This window comes from Apodemus sylvaticus, chromosome 5 (genome assembly GCF_947179515.1).
Source record: "Apodemus sylvaticus chromosome 5, mApoSyl1.1, whole genome shotgun sequence".
Taxonomy (NCBI): Eukaryota; Metazoa; Chordata; class Mammalia; order Rodentia; family Muridae; genus Apodemus; species Apodemus sylvaticus.
In genome coordinates, this window is record NC_067476.1 from 67,202,560 (window position 1) to 67,221,686 (window position 19,127).

At 38.5% G+C, this 19,127-nt stretch overlaps 1 protein-coding gene across 1 annotated transcript; it reads right to left on the minus strand.

Annotated features, from left to right (window-relative positions):
* Positions 1–16,751: 16,751 nt before the first annotated feature.
* Positions 16,752–17,699, minus strand: LOC127684797 (olfactory receptor 8K3-like). Its single transcript, XM_052181628.1, has one exon. It carries the CDS (start codon positions 17,697–17,699, stop codon positions 16,752–16,754), a length of 948 nt encoding a protein of 315 aa, XP_052037588.1.
* Positions 17,700–19,127: the final 1,428 nt, after the last annotated feature.

Sequence of the window (19,127 nt, forward strand, 5' to 3'; positions counted from 1 at the left end):
TCTTCCCATGGAGCTGTAAATGCCTTCAGCTCCTCTGGACCTTCTTCCAACTCCTCCATTGGGGACCCCATGCCCAGTCCAATAGTTGGTTGCTAGCATCTGCCTTTGTATTTGTAAGGCTCTGGCAGGGCCCCTCCGGAGACAACCATGGCATGCTCCTTTTGGTATACACTTCTTGTCGTCCATAGTAAAGTCAGGGTTTGTTGACTATAGGATGAATCCTCAGGTAGGGCAGTCTCTGGGTGGCCTTTACTTCAGTCTCCCCTCTACACATTGTCTCCCTTATTGCTCCTTTGACTATTTTGTTCCCTTTCTTAGAGGAACCAAAGCACTCTCACTTAAGTCTTCCTTCTTCTTGAGCTTGGTGAATTGTAACTTATTTATTTTGAGCTTTTGGGCTAACATCTGTTTATTAGTGAGTGCATACCATTTGTGTTTTGTGATTGGGTTGCCTCGCTCAGTAAGACACTTTCTAGTTCCATCCATTTGCCTAAGAATTTCATGAATTTATTGTTTGTAATAGCTGAATAGTACTCCATTGTGTATATATACCATAGTTTCTGTATCCATTCCTTTCTTGAGGGACATCTGGGTTCTTCCCATCTTCTGGCTATTATAAATACGGCATCTATAAACATAGTGGAGCATGTGTCCTTATCACATGAAGGAGCGTCTTCTGGGTATATGCCCAGGAGTAGTATAGCTGGGTCACCTGGTAGTACTTTGTCTAATTTTCTGCGGAATCACCAAACTGATTTCCAGAGTGGTTTTACAACCTTGCAATCCCACCAACAAAAGAAAAGTGTTCCTTTTCCCCCACATCCTCTCCAGCAACTGCTGTTCCCTGAGTTTTCATCTTAGCCATTCTGACTGGTGTAAGGTAGAATCTCAGTGTTGTTTTGAATTGCATTTCCTTGATAACTAAGGGTACTGAACATTTCTTTAGGTGCTTTAGAGCCGTTTGAATTTCCTCACTTGAGAATTCCCTGTTTAGCTCTGTACCCCATTTTTTATAGGGTTATTTGACTCTTTGGAGACTAACTTCTCAAGTTCTTTGTATACATTGGATATTAGCCCTCTATCGGATGTAGGATTGATAAAGATCTTTTCCCAATTTGTTGGTTGCCATTTTGTCCTGTTGACTGTGTCCTTTGCTTTCCAGAAGCTTTGCAGCTTTATGAGGTCCCATTTGTCGAATCTTGTTCTTAGAGCATAAGTCATTGTTGTTCTGTTCAGGAACTTTTACCCTGTGCCCACGTGTTCAAGATTCGTCCCCACATTTTCCTCTATAAGAGTCAGTTTTTATGTTTTTATGTGTAGATCCTTGATCCACTTGTACTTGAGCTTTGCACAAGGAGATAAAAATGGGTTGATTTGCATTTTTCTGCATGCAGATCTCCAGTTGATCCAGCACCATATGTTAAAAATGCTATCTTTTTTTCCCACTGGATGTTTTTAGCTCCTTTGTCAAATATCAAGTGACCGTATGCGAGTGGGTTCATTTTTGGGTCTTCAATTCTATTCCATTGATTTTCCTGCCTGTCTGCAAACCAATACCAAGCAGTTTTTATCACTACTGCTCTGTAGTAGAGTTTGAGGTCAGGGATGGTGATTCCCCAGAAGATATTTTGGTGTGGAGAATAGTTTTCGCTATCCTGGGTTTTTTTTTTTTTTTTTTTTTTTTTTTTTTTTTTTTTTGTTATTCCAGATGAATTTGAGAATTGCTATTCCTAGATTTATGAATAATTGATTTTGAATTTTGATGGGGGTTGCATTGAATCAGTAGATTGTTTTGGGGAAGATGGCCATTTTTTACTATATTGGTTCTACCAATCCATGAACATGGAAGATCTTTCCACCTTCTGAGACTTTCTTCTATCTCTTTCTTCAGAGACTTAAAAGTTCTTGACATATGGGTCATTCCCTTGCTTTGTTATGGTCACACCTAGGTATGACATATTATTTGGGACTATTGTGAAGGGTGTCACTTCCCTAATTTCTTTCTCCTCTTGTTTATCCATTGAGTAGAGGAAGGCTACTGATTTGCTTGAGTTAATTTTATATCCAGCCACTTTGCTGAAGTTGTTTATCAGCTTTAGGAGTTCTCTGGTAGAAGTCTTGGGGTCACTTTAGTATAGTATCATATCATCTGCAAATAGTGATACTTTGATTTCTTCCTTTCCAATTTGTATACTTTTGACGTCCTTTTGCTGCCTGATTGCTCTGGATAGGACTTCAAGTACTATATTGAATAGATGGGGAGAGAGTGGGCTGTCTTGTCTGGTCCCTGATTTTAGTGGGATTGCTTCAAGTTTCTCTCCATTTCACTTGATGCTGGCTACTAGTTTGCAGCATATTGCTTTCACTATGTTTAGGTATGGGCCTTGGGTTCCCAATCTCTCCAAGACTTTTATCATGAAGGGATGCTGGATTTTGTCAAAAGCCTTCTCAGCATCTAATGAAATGACCATATTTTTTTCCCTTTAGTTTGTTCCAATTTTCTGAGGAAACTCCACATTGATTCCTAGAGTGCTTTAACCAGCTTGAAAACCCACTAACAGTGGATGAATGCTCCTCTTTCTCCACATCCTTAATAACATATAAACTGAGATTTTATCTTAGCCATTATGACTCTTATAAGGTGGAATCTCAGGGTCATTTAGATTTGCATTTCCCAGTTCTTTAAGGACTTTGAACATTTCTTTAATTGCTTCTCAGTCATTCTGGTTTCCTCTGGTATGAATTCTGTTTAACTCTAAATCCCATTTTTTTATTGGATTTCTTGGGGGTTTTTTTGAGGTTAGCTTTGAGTTCTTTATATATATTGAATATTAATTCTCTATCAGATATGGAATTAGTGAAGATTTTTTCCTATCTGTTGGTTGCTGATTTGTCTTATTCATTATAACTCTAACTAAACAACTGAAAGATCTTTATGACAAGAACTTCAAGTCTCTCAAGAAATAAATTGAAGAAGACCTCAGGAAATGGAGAGATCTCCCATGCTCATGTATTGGTAGGATTAATAGTGAAAATATCCATTCTTCAAAAAGCAATCAACAGATTCAATGCAATCCCCATTAAAATTCCAACACAATGCTTAAAACAAATGGAAATAGCAATTATTTTCACATGAAAAATCAAAAATCCATGATATATATAAACTTCTGTGGTAATCACCATCCCTGATGTTAAGATATACTAAAGAGCAACAGAGATTAAAACTTAATGATATGGGTACAGAGACAGCCAGGTTGATCAGTGGAACATAATTGAAGACTCAGAAATAAAACAATACACTTATGGACACTTGATCTTTGACAAAAAGCCAAAAATATACATTGGATAAAAGAAAGAATCTTCAATAAATGGTTCTGGTTTACCTGGCAGTCTGTAGTAAAATGAAAATAAATCCATATTTGTCACAAAGCTTATGTCAAAGTGGATCAAAAACCTCAACATAAAACAAGATACACTGAATTTAATAGAAGAGAAAGTTGGAAAAAACCTCAAACTCATTTGCACAGGGAGAAATTTTCTAAATAGAACTCTAATGGCTCAGGTTCTAAGATCAAGAACTGATAAATGGGACCTCATGAAACTGAAAAGATTCTCTAAGGCAAGGGACATAATCAATAGAGGAAAGTAACTCTTAAAAAGATAGTTGTTTCTTGCCTTTAAATTCCAAACTTCTAAGAACAAGAAGGAGCTTTATCTTTCCTTCATTATCTTTCCTTTATCTTTCAGAGGAAACATGATATTTCTCTCTCACCTCTTTTTTTTTTTTTTAATTTTCACCATTAGAAATCAAAGCAAAAAAACAGAAAAAAAATGTTTCCTTTTTTCATGTTCTTTTTTTATTTGATATATTCTTTATTTACATTTCAAATTATTTCCCCTTTCCTGGATCCCCCTTCCCTGAAAGTACCATAAGCCCTCTTCCCTCACCTTTTCCCCCAACCAGCCCTTCCTACTTCTCTGTTCTGGTATTCCCCTACATTACTGCACTGAGCCTTTCCAGAACCAGGGGCCATTCCTTCCTTCTTCTTGGACATCATTTGATATGTGGATTGGGTCTTGTATATTTAAAGCTTCTAGGCTAATATCCACTTATCAGAACATGCATACCATGAGTGTTCTTTTGAGGCTGGGTAACCTCACTTAGGATGATGATGTTCTCCAGCTCCATCCATTTGTCTGAGAATTTCATGAGTTCATTGTTTCTAATGGCTCAATAGTACTCCACTGTGTATATATACCACAGTTTTTTTTTTTTTTTTTTTTTTTTTTTTATCCATTCCTCTGTTGAGGGACATCTGGGTTCTTTCCAGCTTCTGGCTATTATAATTAGGGCTGCTATGAACATAGTGGAGCATGTATCCTTATTACATGCTGGGAAATGCTCTGGGTATATGCCCAGGAATGGTATAGCAGAGTCCTCCGGAAGTGTCATGCCATGTGGAACTGCCAGACTGATTTCCAGAGTGGTTGTACCAGCTTGCAAACACACCTGCAGTGGAGGAGTGTTCCTCTTTCTCCACGTCCTTGCCAGCACCTGCTGTCTCCTGAGTTTTTAATTTTAGTCATTCTGACTGGTGTGAGGTGAAATCTCAACCTTGTTTTGATTTGCATTTCCCTAATGACTAATGATGTTGAATATTTCTTAAGGTGCTTCTTGGCCATCCGAAGTTCTTCAGAGGAAAATTCTTTTTTTTAGCTCTGTATCCCATTTTTTAATAGGGTTATTTGGTTTTCTGGGGGTCTAACTTCTTGAGTTCTTTGTATAGATTGGATGTTAGTCCTCTGTCAGATGTAGGGTTGGTGAAGATCTTTTCCCAATGTGTTGGTTGCTGGTTTGTCCTTTTGATGGTGTCCTTTGCCTTACAGAAATTTTTTCTTATTTGATATATTTTTTATTTACATTTCAAATGATTTCCCCTTTTCTGGCTCCCCACTCCCTGAAAGTTCCATAAGCTGTCTTTCTTCCTCCATTCCCCCATCCACTCCTTCCCACTTCCCTGTTCTGGTATTGCCCTATACTGCTGCACTGAGCCTTTCCAGAACCAGGGGCTACTCCTCAGTTCTTCTTGGACATCATTTGATATTTGTATTATGTCTTGGGTATTCCAAGTTTCTAGGCTAATATCCACTTCTCAGTGAGTGCATACCATGATTGATCTTTTGAGACTGGGTTACCTCAGTTAGTATGATGTTGTCCAGCTCCATCAATTTGTCTAAGAATTTCATGAATTCATTGTTTCTAATGGCTAAATAGTATTCCATTGTATATATATACCACATTTTTTGTATCCATTCCTCTGCTGAGGGACACCTGGGTTCTTTCCACCTTCTGGTTATTATATTTAGGGCTATGAACATAGTGGAGCATGTATCCTTATTACGTGCTGGGGAATGCTCAGGAGTGGTATAGCAGGGTCCTCTGGAAGTGACGTGCCCAGTTTTCTGAGGAACCGCCAGACTGATTTCCAGAGTGGTTGTACCAATTTGCATTCCTACCAGCAGTGGAGGAGTGTTCCTCTTTCTTCACATCCTCGCCAGTACCTCCAGTCTCCTGAGTTTTTAATCTTCGCCATTCTGACTAGTGTAAGGTGAAGTCTCAGGGCTGTTTTGATTTTCATTTCCCTAATGACTAATGATGTTGAGCATTTTTACGATGCTTCTCAGCCATACGAAGTTCTTCAGGTGAAAATGCTTTGTTTAGCTCTGTACCCCATTTTTTATAGGGTTATTGGGTTTTCTTGGTAATTTTATGAGGTCCCATTTGTCAATTCTTGATCTTAGAGCATAAGCTATTGGTTTTCCTCCCCAGTTTCTTTTCTATTAGTTTCAGTGTGTCTGGCTTTATGTGGAGGTTCTTGATCCACTTGAAGTTGAGCTTATTACAAGAAGATAAGAATGGATCAGTTCGGTGGGAGGCAGGAACAGCGGTGGCAGCAGCAACAGCAGCAGCGGCTAGTCCAGAGGAAGGGCCATCAGCAGTAGAACCAAGCTGACAGGGTCCAGCAGACCCTGCGCCCACGACCAGTGGCCATCGCTGGCCAGCCGGGCTGCAAGCAGCAGCGGATTTACGGCGCCTTTCACCACGCAGAAGCCACATCAGAACTCTGCCTCCCGTCAGTCAGTTACAAGGTCTCCATATTGGTTCTCGGACACCAGAGAAATCAGACAGACTGAGGTACGCAAATACAACCCGAGACCAACATCGTGGGGGTCTAAGTCCGGCGGGCGTTGGCCTGCACCCAGGCACTGAGCTGGTCAGGGGGCCACCGGTGTGCAAACCCGGCCAGGAGGTTGTTTGCCCAGGCCAGCATGCATGCCCCCGCCATTTTGCCTACGGCAAGCCAGAGAGTCCTAGCAGGCAGAACCAAACTGGCTAACAGGCATAGCCCGAGGCGGACATAGAAGGGGTCTCAGACAGTCAGGCCCTGGACTGCCCCCAGGGCCTGGGTTGCTCGGTGGGCCATCTGTGTGCCAACCCAGCCAGGAGGTTGTTAGCCCATCAGACTCTCCAGGCACTCTCAGTGAGCACGCGCACGCCTCCATCCTGGCCACCTGACAGACCCAATTAACACTCACAGCTGAGGGGAACTTTGCTCGGACATTGGTCTGCCAGGCTTTTGCCTAGACTCAGGGCCTGAGCAGCAAGGCTAGCCACACTCTGGCCAGCAGAGTGATTAGCACTCAGAAAAGTCCCCACAGCAGCATACACCCTCAGCACTCCCTGAAGGAGCAAACGGGCACCATCTGGTTCACAGGCACAATCTGGGGCAAAACACAATAGGGCTGCAAAAGCACCCAAGAGGAGGACAACACATCAGCAATCTGCAACAGGGGAAACCCTGACATCCAGTGTTGCAGAAATAGCCCTAGAGCCTCTCAGGAGGCTGAAACACCAGCCAGAGAGACAAGACCGACTAGCTCCAGAGAACAAGATGGCAAAGGGCAAACACAGGAACGCTACTAACAGAAATCTAGGCAATATGGCAGCATCTGAACCAAACTCTCCAACACCAGCAAGTCCTGGTTATGCCAACACACCAGAGAAACAAGATTTGGATTTAAAATCACTGTTCATGATGCTTCTAGAAGAACACAAAAAGGACATGAATGAATCTCTTAAAGAAATACAGGGGAACATGAATAAGCTAGAAACCTGTATAATGGAAACACAAAAATCACTTAAAGAAATGCAGGAGAATAAGGCCCAAGAGATAGAAGCCAATAAAGAAGAAAGGCAAAAAAAAAAAAAAAAAAAAAAAAAAGCTTAAAGAAATGCAGGAGAACTTGAGTCAACAGGCAGAGTCATGAATGAGGAAACACAAAAATCTCTTAAAGAATTACAGGAAAACACAAACAAACAAATGATGGAACTGAGCAAAACCATCCTGGATCTAAAAACTGAAGTAGAAACAACTAAGAAATCACAAAGGGAGACAACTTTGGAGATAGAAAACCTTGAGAAGAAATCAGGGGCCATAGATGCAAATATAAACAACAGAATACGAGAGATGGAAGAAAGAATCTCAGATGCTGAAGATACCATAGAAACCATTGACTCAACTGTCAAATGCAAAATGCAAAAAGCTTGTATCCCAGAACATCCAGGAAATCCAGGATACAATGAGAAGACCAAACCTAAGGATTATAGGCATAGATGAGAGTGAAGATTTACAACAGAAAGGGCCAGCAAATATCTTCAACAAAATTATGGAAGAAAACTTTCCCAACTTAAAGAGAGAGATGCCTATGAATATGCAAGAAGCCTACAAAATTCCAAACAGACTGGACCTGAGCAGAAATACCTCCCGTCACATAATAATCAAAACCCCAAATGCACTAAACAAAGAAAGAATATTAAAGACAGTAAGAGAAACAGGCCAAGTAACATATAAAGGAAGACTTATCAGAATCACACCAGACTTCTCACCAGAGACCATGAAAGCTAGAAGATCCTGGGCAGATCTCATGCAGACTCTAAGAGAACACAAATGTCAGCCAAGACTACTATACCCAGCAAAACTCTCATTCACCATAGATGGAGAAACCAAGATATTCCATGACAAAACCAAATTTACACAATATCTTTCTACAAACCCAGCTCTGCAAAGAATGATAGGAGGAAATCTCCAGTACAAGGAGGGAAACTACACCCTGGAAAAAGGAAGATAGTTACCTTCCTTCATCAAACCCAAAAGAAGATAACCACTCAAATATAAAAAGAACATCAAAAATAACAGGAAGTAATAATCACTATTCCTTAATATCTCTTAACATCAGGGGTCTCAATTCCCAAATAAAAAGACATAGACTAACAGACTGGATAAGGAAACAGGACCCTACAATTTGCTGCATACAGGAGACACATCTCAGTGTCAAAGATAAAAACTACCTTAGAGTAAAAGGCTGGAAGAAACTCTTACAAGCCAATGGTCACAGGAAACGAGCAGGAGTAGCCATTCTAATATCAGATAAAATTGACTTTCAACCTAAAGTCATCAAAAGAGACACAGAAGGACACTTCTTGTTGGTCAAAGGAAAAATCCACCAAGAAGAACTTTCAATTCTGAACATCTATGCACCAAATGCAAGGGCATCCTCATTCGTAAAAGAAACTTTACTAAAGCTCAAAGCACACATTGCACCTAACACAATAATTGTGGGGGACTTCAACACTCCACTCTCCTCAATGGACCGATCGGGAAAACAGAAACTAAACAGGGACACAGTAAAACTAACTGAAGCTTTGAACCAATTGGATTTGATTGATATTTATAGAACATTTCACCCTAAAGCAAAAGAATATACCTTTTTCTCAGGACCTCATGGTTCCTTCTCCAAAATCGACCATATAATTGGTCACAAGACAGACCTCAACAAATATAAGAAGATTGAACTAATCCCATGCCTCTTGTCAGATCACTATGGAGTAAGAGTGGTCTTCAATAGCAACAAAAACAACAGAAAGCCCACATACACATGGAGACTGCACAATACTCTACTCAATGACACCTTGGCCAAAGAAAAAATAAGGAAAGAAATCAGAGACTTTTTAGAATTTAATGAAAATGAAGGCACAACATACCCAAATCTTTGGGACACAATGAAAGCAGTGCTAAGAGGAAAACTCATAGCCCTGAGTGCCTCCAAAAACAAAATGGAGAGAGCATACACTAGCAGCTTAATGACACACCTGAAAGCCCTGAAACAAAAAGAAGCTATTTCACCCAGGAGGAGTAGAAGGCAGGAAATCATCAAACTCAGGGCCAAAATCAATCAAGTAGAAACAAAGAGAACCATACAAAGAATCAACAAAACCAGGAGCTGGTTCTTTGAGAAAATCAACAAGATAGATAAACCCTTAGCCAGACTGAACAAAGGGCACAGAGAAAGTATCCAAATCAACAAACTTAGAAATGAAAAGGGAGATATAACAACAGAAACTGAGGAAATCCAAAAAATTGTCAGATGCTACTACAAGAGCCTATACTCAACACAACTGGAGAATCTGGAGGAAATGGACAATTTCCTTGACAGATACCAAATACCAAAATTAAATCAGGACCCAGTAGATCATCTAAACAGTCCCATAATGCCTAATGAAATAAAAGGAGTCATAGAAAATCTTTCAACCAAAAAAAGCACAGGACCAGATGGTTTCAATGCAGAATTCTATCAGACCTTCAAAGAAGACCTAACACCAATACTCTTCAAACTATTCCACAAAATAGAAACAGAAGGAACACTACCCAATTCCTTCTACGAAGCTACAATTATGCTGATACCAAAACCACACAAAGATCAAACAAAGAAAGAGAACTTCAGGCCAATTTCCCTTATGAACATCAATGCAAAAATACTCAATAAAATCCTTGCCAACTGAATCCAAGAACACATCAAAACGATCATCCACCATGATCAAGTAGGCTTTATCCCAGGGATGCATGGTTGGTTCAATATACAGAAACCCATCAATGCAATCCACTACATAAACAAACTCAAAGAACAAAACCACATGGTCATTTCATTGGATGCTGAAAAAGCATTTGACAAAATTCAGCATCCTTTCATGCTTAAAGTCTTGGAAAGAACAGGAATTCAAGGCCCATTCCTAAACATAGTAAAAGCAATATACAGCAAACCGGTAGCCAGCATCAAAGTAAATGGAGAGAAACTTGAAGCAATCCCACTAAATTCAGGGACAAGACAGGGATGCCCGCTTTCTCTTTATCTTTTCAATATTGTACTTGAGGTACTAGCTCGGGCAATTCGACAACATAAGGACGTCAAAGGGGTACAAATTGGAAAGGAAGAAGTAAAACTATCATTATTTGCAGATGACATGATAGTCTACCTAAGTGACCCAAAAAACTCCACTAGAGAACTCCTACAGCTGATAAACAACTTCAGCAAAGTGGCAGGTTATAAAATCAACTCAAGCAAATCAGTGGCCTTCCTATACTCAAAGGATAAGCAGGCTGAGAACGAAATTAGGGAAATGACCTCCTTCACAATAGCCACAAACAGTATAAAATATCTTCGGGTGACTCTTACCAAACATGTGAAAGATCTGTATGACAAGAACTTCAAGACTCTGAAAAAGGAAATGGAAGAAGACCTCAAAAAGGGAAAACCTCCCATGCTCATTGATCGGTAGAATCAATATAGTTAAAATGGCCATTTTGCCAAAAGCAATATACAGATTCAGTGCAGTACCCATCAATATCCCAACTCAATTCTTCACAGAGTTAGAAAGAGCAATTCTCAAATTTATCTGGAATAACAAAAAACCCAGGATAGCTAAAACTATTCTCAGCAACAAAAGAAAGTCTGGGGGAATCAGTATCCCTGACCTCAATACTACAGAGCAATAGTGTTAAAAACTGCATGGTATTGGTATAGTGACAGGCAGGAGGATCAGTGGAACAGGATTGAAGATCCAGAAATGAACCCACACACCTATGGCCACTTGATCCTCGACAAAGGGGCTGAAAACATCCAATGGAAAAAAGATAGCCTTTTCAACAAATGGTGCTAGTTCAACTGGAGGTCAGCATGCAGAAGAATGCAAATTGATCCATCCTTTTCTCCTTGTACTAAGCTCAAATCCAAATGGATCAAGGACCTCCACATAAAACCAGACACCCTGAAGCTAATAGAAAAGAAACTGGGGAAGACCCTTGAGGACATTGGTACAGGGAGAAAGTTTCTGAACAGAACACCAATAGCATATACTCTAAGATCAAAAATTGCCAAATGGGACCTCATAAAATTACAAAGTTTCTGTAAGGCAAAGGACACCATCAAGAAGACAAATCGGCAACCAACAAATTGGGAAAAGATCTTCACCTATCCTACATCAGATAGAGGGCTAATATCCAATATATAGAGAGAACTCCAGAAGTTAGGCTCCAGAAAACCAAACAACCCTATTAAAAAATGGGGTACAGAGTTAAACAATGAATTCTCACCTGAAGAACTTCGGATGGCAGAGAAGCATCTTAAAAAATGCTCAACTTCATTAGTCATTAGGGAAATGATTAAAAATTCAGGAGACAGCAGGTGTTGGAGAGGGTGTGGAGAAAGAGGAACACTCCTCCACTGCTGGTGGGGTTGCAAATTGGTACAACCACTCTGGAAATCAGTCTGGTGGTTCCTCCGAGAACTGGGCACCTCACTTCCAGAAGATCCTGCTATACCACTCCTGGGCATATACCCAGAGGATTCCCCACCATGTAATAAGGATACATGCTATACTATGTTCATAGCAGCCCTATTTATAATTGCCAGATGCTGGAAAGAACCCAGGTATCCCTCAACAGAAGAGTGGATGCAAAAAATGTGGTATATCTACACAATGGAGTACTATTCAGCCGTTAGATACAATGAATTCATGAAATTCTTAGGCAAATGAATGGAGCTAGAGAACATCATACTAAGTGAGGTAGCCCAGACTCAAAAGGTGAATCATGGTATGCACTCACTAATAAGTGGATATTAACCTAGGAAATTGGAATACCCAAAACATAATCCACACATCAAATGAGGTACAAGAAGAAAGGAGGAGTGGCCCCTTGTTCTGGAAAGACTCAGTGAAGCAGTATTTGGCAAAACCAGAACAGGGAAGTGGGAAGGGGTAGGTGGGAGGACAGGGGGAGAGAACAGGCCTTATGGGACTTTTGGGGAGTGGGGGGGGCTAGAAAAGGGGAAATCATTTGAAATGTAAATAAAAAATATATCGAGTAAAAAAAAAGAAAACAAAAAAATGGATCAGTTCACATTCTTCATCATGCTGACCTCCACTGAACAAGCACCATTTGTTGAAATGGCTGTCTTTTTTCCACTAGATTTTTCAGTTCCTTGTTGAAGATCAAGTGCCCATAACTGTGTGGGTTCATTTCTAGGTCTTCAGTCCTCTTCTATTGATCCACCTGCCTGTCACTGTACCAATACCAGGCAGTTTTTAACACTATTGCTCTGTAGTATTGCTTGAGGCCCGGGATATTGATTCCCCCTGAAGTTCTTTTACTGTTGAGAATAGTTTTAGCTATCCTTGGTTTTTTGTTATTCTAGATGAATTGGAGAATTGCTCTTTCTAACTCTATGAAGAACTGAGTTGGGATTTTGATGGGGATTGCATTGAATCTGTATATTGCTTTAGGCAAGATGGAAATTTTAACTATATTCATCCTGCCAGTCCACCTCAGCATGGAAGATTTTTCCATTTTCTGAGGTCTTCCATTTCCTTCTTCAGAGACCTGAAGTTCTTTTCATACATATCTTTTACTTTTTTTTTTTAGATTCACACCAAGATACTTTATATAGTTTGTGGCTATTGTGAAGCGTGTCATTTCCCTAACTTCTTTCTCAGCCTGTTTATCCTTTGAGTATATGAAGGCTACTAATTTTCTTGAGTTGATTTTATAACCAGTCCCTTTGCTGAAGTTGTTTATCAGCTGTAGGAGTTCTCTGGTGGAGTTTTTTTGGGGGAGGGTCACTTAAGTATACTATCATATCATCTGCAAATAGTGACCTTTCCAATTTGTATCCAACTGACATCCTGATGTTGTCTAATTGCTCTAGCTAGGGTTTCAAGTACTATATTAAAAAGATATGGAGAGAGGGGGCAGCCTGGTCTAGTCCTGATTTTAGTGGGATTGCTTTAAGTTTCTCTCCATTTAGTTTGATATCGGTTACCATTTTGCTGTATATTGATTTTGCTACATTTAGGTATGGGCCTTGAATTCTTGTCCTTTCCAAGACTTTTAGCATGAAAGGATGCTGAATTTTGTCAAATGCTTTTTCAGCATCTAATGAAATGACCTCTTATGGAACAGCCATACCAGGCTCCTGTCACAGTGAACTTCTTGGCATCAGCAATAGTGTAAAGGTTTTGTGTCTGCAGATGGGATGGATCCCCTGGTGGGACAGTTTTAGGATAGCCTTTCCTTTTGTCTCTTTTCCATTTTTTGTCCTTGTCTTTCCTTTGGACCAGAACATTTCTGGGTTAAGGTTTTTGTTATTGGAGGGTGGCCCCATTCCTCAAATGGGGGCTCTGCTTATCTACTGGAAGTGATGTCTATAGGATCTATCTCCCTTGAGTTGGGTATTTTAGCCCAAACCACTTTGGAAATGAATCTGGCAGTTCCTCAGAAAATTGGAAATAGTTTTATCTGAAGATCCAGCTACACCACCGCTGGGCATATTCCCAAAAGATGCTTCAACATATAATAAGTATACATGCTCCACAATGTTTATAGCAGTCTTATTAATGTTAGCCAGAAGCTGGAAACAATCCAGATGCCCCTCAACAAAAGAATAAATACAGAAAATGTAGTATATTAACATAATGCAGTACTACTCAGCTTTCAAAAGCAATGGCTTCATTAACTCCTCAGACATTCCATAGCCTCAGGAATAGTTTCACTTCCTGAAAGGGTAACCTCCCCTTGAGCTGGATTCCACTTTGGACCTGTCACTAGACCTTCTTTTCCTTAGGATTCTCTCCATTTCCATCCCTGTAATTCTTTCAGACAACAACACTTATGTCACTATGGGATAGCCTTCTACTCCCTCATTTGATGCCCTGTCTTCTTGTTGGAGGTGGGCTCTATAAGTTCCCTCTCCTTACTGTTGGACATTTCATCTAAGGAGCCTATGGAGCACCCACAATAAGGGACCTATCATGACCACACTCTGGAAGACCCAGCAGTTTAAAGAGTCAGGAGTTTAAAGAATCATGTGCAGATATTTGTGCTCAACCAATGGACAGATGCAGCTGACCTCTGTTCTTGAATTAGGGAAGGTTGAAAGAAGCTGAGGAGAAGGGTGACCCTGTAGGAGGACCAGAAGTCTCAATTAATCTGGGCCACTGAGATCACTCAAACCCTGGACCACCAAATAGGCAGCATACACCAGCTGATATGAGGCCTCCAACACACATACAGTAGAGGAATGCCTGGTCTGTGTTTACTAAGAGATAATTTACCTAACCCTCAAGAGACTGGGTGGCTCCAGGGAGTTTAGAGGTCAGGTGGGATAGAGGGTGGGGCATCCACATGGATACAGGGATGTGAGGAGGAGGTATGAGATGTGAAATAGTTGGAGAGTAGATGGAGGGATAAAATACAGAGTTTAAAAAAATAAATAAATTTAAGTAATAAAATCAAAACAAAAAATCAAAACAAAATAATTCTCAGGCTAATGAGTAGAGCTAGAAAATACCATTCTGACTGAGGTAACCCAGACATAATAGAACACACATGATTATGTACTCAATATTAGCCCAAAAGCACAGAATAACCATGATACAAATCACAAACCATATGGAGCTTAAGAAGAAGATAAACCAAAGTGTGGATGCTTCAAACCTACATAAATGGGGGAACAAAATTATCACAGAAGGTAGAGGGAGTGAGGGGACCTCAGAGGGAAAGAGGAGGGGGATGAGAAACAGAGGAGCAGTATCAGGTATTAGAAAGGAAAGGAGAAAAGTTCAGTGTCAGGAAATTGAAAGGAACTATGTTGCAGTATGGAATGAAGAACTAGGGGTAGCCACTTGAAAGTCTCAGGTGCCAAGGAAGAGAGAGACTCCCAGGACCCTAAGATGATGCCTTTAGCCCACATTTTTTTTCTTTTTTTTTTTATATATTTTTATTTTCTATATTCTTTGTTTACATTCCAAATGATTTCCCCTTTCCCGGATCCCCCCTCCCCATATGTCCCATAAACCTTCTTTTCTCCATCCATTCTCCAATCACCTCCCTCCTTTTTTTCTCTGTCCTTATATTCCCCTCCAATGCTAGATCAATCCTTTCCAGGATCAGGACCTTCTCCATACTTCTTCATGGGAGTCATTTGTTATGCGATTTGTGCCTTGGGTATTCAGGGCTTCTGTAGCCTACATTTCTTACCTTTGGTGTAAATGACAAACTGCAAGACAGTACTTAAAGTGGTGCAACCTTAAACCTCAGACTGTGTTAATCGTCCTTCAGATGAACCTAATTTGTATTTTTCTTCTTTTACGTAATATTGAAATTAATTTCAAAACATGTGCAAAGTAAAAGTGACATGAAATGATGAGCTAAGGAAAAGCTGAAAATTTCAGACCACTAAAGTAAACCTTTTTTAATGAAATTCTAATCAATGTTGTCCTTTAGTTATTTTTTATTAAATTCAGCCTTAGAATGTCATCATGATATGGTAGCTCAAAAAAATAAAAAATGCCATAAACATTATACATTTATTAATATATTTCTTAGTATAATTGGATATACTTACTGCAGAAAACCATAGCAGGCAGAGATGAGAATAAGTAATGGTAGAATGCATGATTAATGAAAAAGTGATATCTCTATCTGTAAGGTTTAGGGGACATCAGAGGACATGGGGCAGAAAGAATTTAAGGACTAAAGTAACTAAGATATAAAGTAAAATCGTGTCTTCTGGATATGACATAGATATTGAATTCATGAACTCACTGCGTCTGTAGATCTCTGTATTAGACTAGACTAGACTGAGCTCACCAATGTTACAGTCATGTCTTCAGAGAGCTTCTGAGATGACATTTCTTGAAGGACATCAATGGACTGTTGTTTTCTTCAATGTTAAAGCAATACTTAATTTGCCCTATTTTTTAAGCAACCTGCTACCTAACATTGTAACTCTTATTAAACTCATTGGGTTACAAATCCAAAGAAGAAAGTAGAAGGGAATACTTCAAAAGAAATGTTTCAGATGGAGAAGGATGATGAGGGAGTCAAGAATTAAAATGGCAATAATTGAGGTTAATTTTATAAATGTATGAAACTGTTGAATATATAAAACAAAATTAAATCAAGACCACTAAATTTCATAAAACAAGTATATGCTGACATATACAAATGTCACAATGTTTATTTTAATAGAAAATTCCACTTGAACATTCAAAGTCTCCCTTTGTACATACTATAATTTTTCCCTCTCATGCACTGAATGCATCTTTAGATATAAATTCAGTTCTGTACTTACTAAAGCTGTTTATATTTTGCAATAGGCTTGGCAGTTATGTCTAGTAGATAATCTCCCCAGAAGGAAGTTATTATTTTCTAATGCAAGTATCATATTTTAAATTTTGATTAGCACCAGCATTCAAGTAGTTAATACATTTTTAACACACTAGTACTTGTTCTACATCCTGGAGGATAGTAAAATAAGTGTGTATTCAATCCTGGTTTGAAGCATTTGTACTACATTTAAATTTTAAGAAATGTGTTGAATATTTTTTGCCACGTTCTTTGTAGTGCATCTTTTACATCTTTGTTCCTTAGGCTATAGATCAGAGGATTCAACAAGGGGATGATCAGAGTATAAAATATAGATGATATTTTATCAGTATCAATGGAATGACTAGATTCAGGTTGTACATACATAAATATCAGTGTCCCATAAAATACTGTAACCACTGTCAGGTGGGACCCACAGGTAGAGAAAGCTTTGCGTCTGCCCTCAGCAGAGTTCATCCTGAGAACAGCTATGAGAATGAGCAGGTAGGACATAAGCACAACCACAAGGGAAGAAATCAAATCAAAAGCTGCAAAGATCATAACTATAAGTTCAACTTTTTGTGTATTTGAACAAAGCAAAGATATTAAGGGAATACAGTCACAAAAGAAATGATTGATGACATTGTAGCCACAGAAGGATAAAGAGAAAATATTTATGGTGACTACAAGGGACATAAATGTACAGTAAAGATAGGTCATTGTGACTAGGACCCAACAAACTTTGTGTGACATGATGACAGTGTAGAGCAGAGGCTTACATATGGCCACATAGCGGTCATAGGACATTGCAGACAAAATAAAAAGTTCACTACCAATGAACAGAAGGAAAAAAGCTAGCTGTGTAGCACAAAGATAGTAGGAAATTGCATTTTGATCTACAACAAAATTTACCAACATTTTGGGTCCCACAGTTGTTGAATAAACAAAGTCAGTGAAAGCCAAATGCTTAAGGAAGAAATACATTGGTGTCTGTAGTTTGGAGTCTACATTGGTGAGGATGATTATCCCCAGATTGCCAGTCACTGAGATCAGGTAGATGATGAGGAACAACCCAAACAATGGGGCCTGCAGGTCAGGGTTCTCAGTGATTCCCATCAGGATGAATTCAGTCACCACTGTTAGGTTTTGTTTATCCATTCTCTATCTGAAAGCCTGTCATCAACAGAATCAATAAAATAGTAAATGTTTCAGGATTTAGTATATGAAGGAGAAAACAATTCCAAGTATGGAATAGTTTACATTTCTAACATAATATTTAAAAATATTAATATTTTTAAAAACCAAGATATTTATTCATGGGAATATGTGAATAAAAAGATAGAAGCTAATTTCTTCTTCTGATTCATGAAATTTCTATTGAAAAATACTGAACTAGATATTTAGATATTTTCAATGTAAACATAAATTGATACTGTCCTCTAAGGATTTACAGCCAATTAGTCTGGTAAACACTATATTTATTTCTCCATATTTATTTCTTATAAAGCTCTAAATAGTATCACGGCCAACAACTCAGATGTAAGGTTAGAAAATTCTATTATATACTTCATAGTTACAGGATGATAGATAGATAGATGGATAGATAGATAGATGGTAGATATAAATAATTGATTAATAGACTTATATATATATATAAACATGCATACATATATTGATAGGACAAGAGAATAAATGCAGTTATGAAAATAAATGTAAAGAAATTTAAAGTAAAATTATGATCAAATACTGATAGAATTTTAGTTGTTAGATAAATGGCAAATGAATTACCATTGCACTGTTTTCAATATGGATCAAAATAATTTCAGTTGGTAATAATAATTAATTCAATAACATCAATAATACCTATTTCAATTCTTTTAGAATTCTATGAAAAGAAAAATATGCAAACATGTGCCAGGAGAGATGACTCAGCTGTAAAAATACACATTACAATTGTAGAGTGTGCAAATGGTTTTCTAGCACATATATTCATCTGGTATATTATAATTATTTACACCTTTAAAGCACACAAAGTCTTCATTGTATAGTCTTCTAAAATATTTATTGTAGGTGATGCAACTAAAGGTATTAATAGTCTTGCTACACAATGTCATTATGAATAAAAGTCAGCATAATCAGATATGATATTTTCTTTCATATAAAGAAACAAAATACAGGAACAATGTATATAGGAATAGACCTGAGTCATGAACTTAACAAACACAAGCATTGTTTTGTGCAATTACTTTTTTTAATAAAATACAATTACAAATTCCAAAGATGTCTGTGTAGCATTTTTGGAAGAACAATTAATTATTTTAATATTGAAATGATGTCATTAATTTATTCTCAAAAAGAATTCAACCTTCTGTTTTGTATCTACTGGGGTTTAAACCTAGGCACTTGTACATATTTGCTAAGAACTTTATCACTGAGCAATCATAGCCACTGTAGTACTCATTTAAGCAGTTTCACTGTGTAGACAAAGCTGCTTAAGAAATTGTGATCCTTCTGTCTACTCTCTGGAGAGCTGGTAATATTACTTTGAAGTTAGTTACAATGTGTGTAAAAGACGTATTTTCTACA

Coding starts and splice junctions, on each gene's coding strand:
- LOC127684797 (XM_052181628.1), bottom strand. CDS start 17,699: ATGGATAAACAAAACCTAACAGTGGTGACTGAATTCATCCTGATGGGA.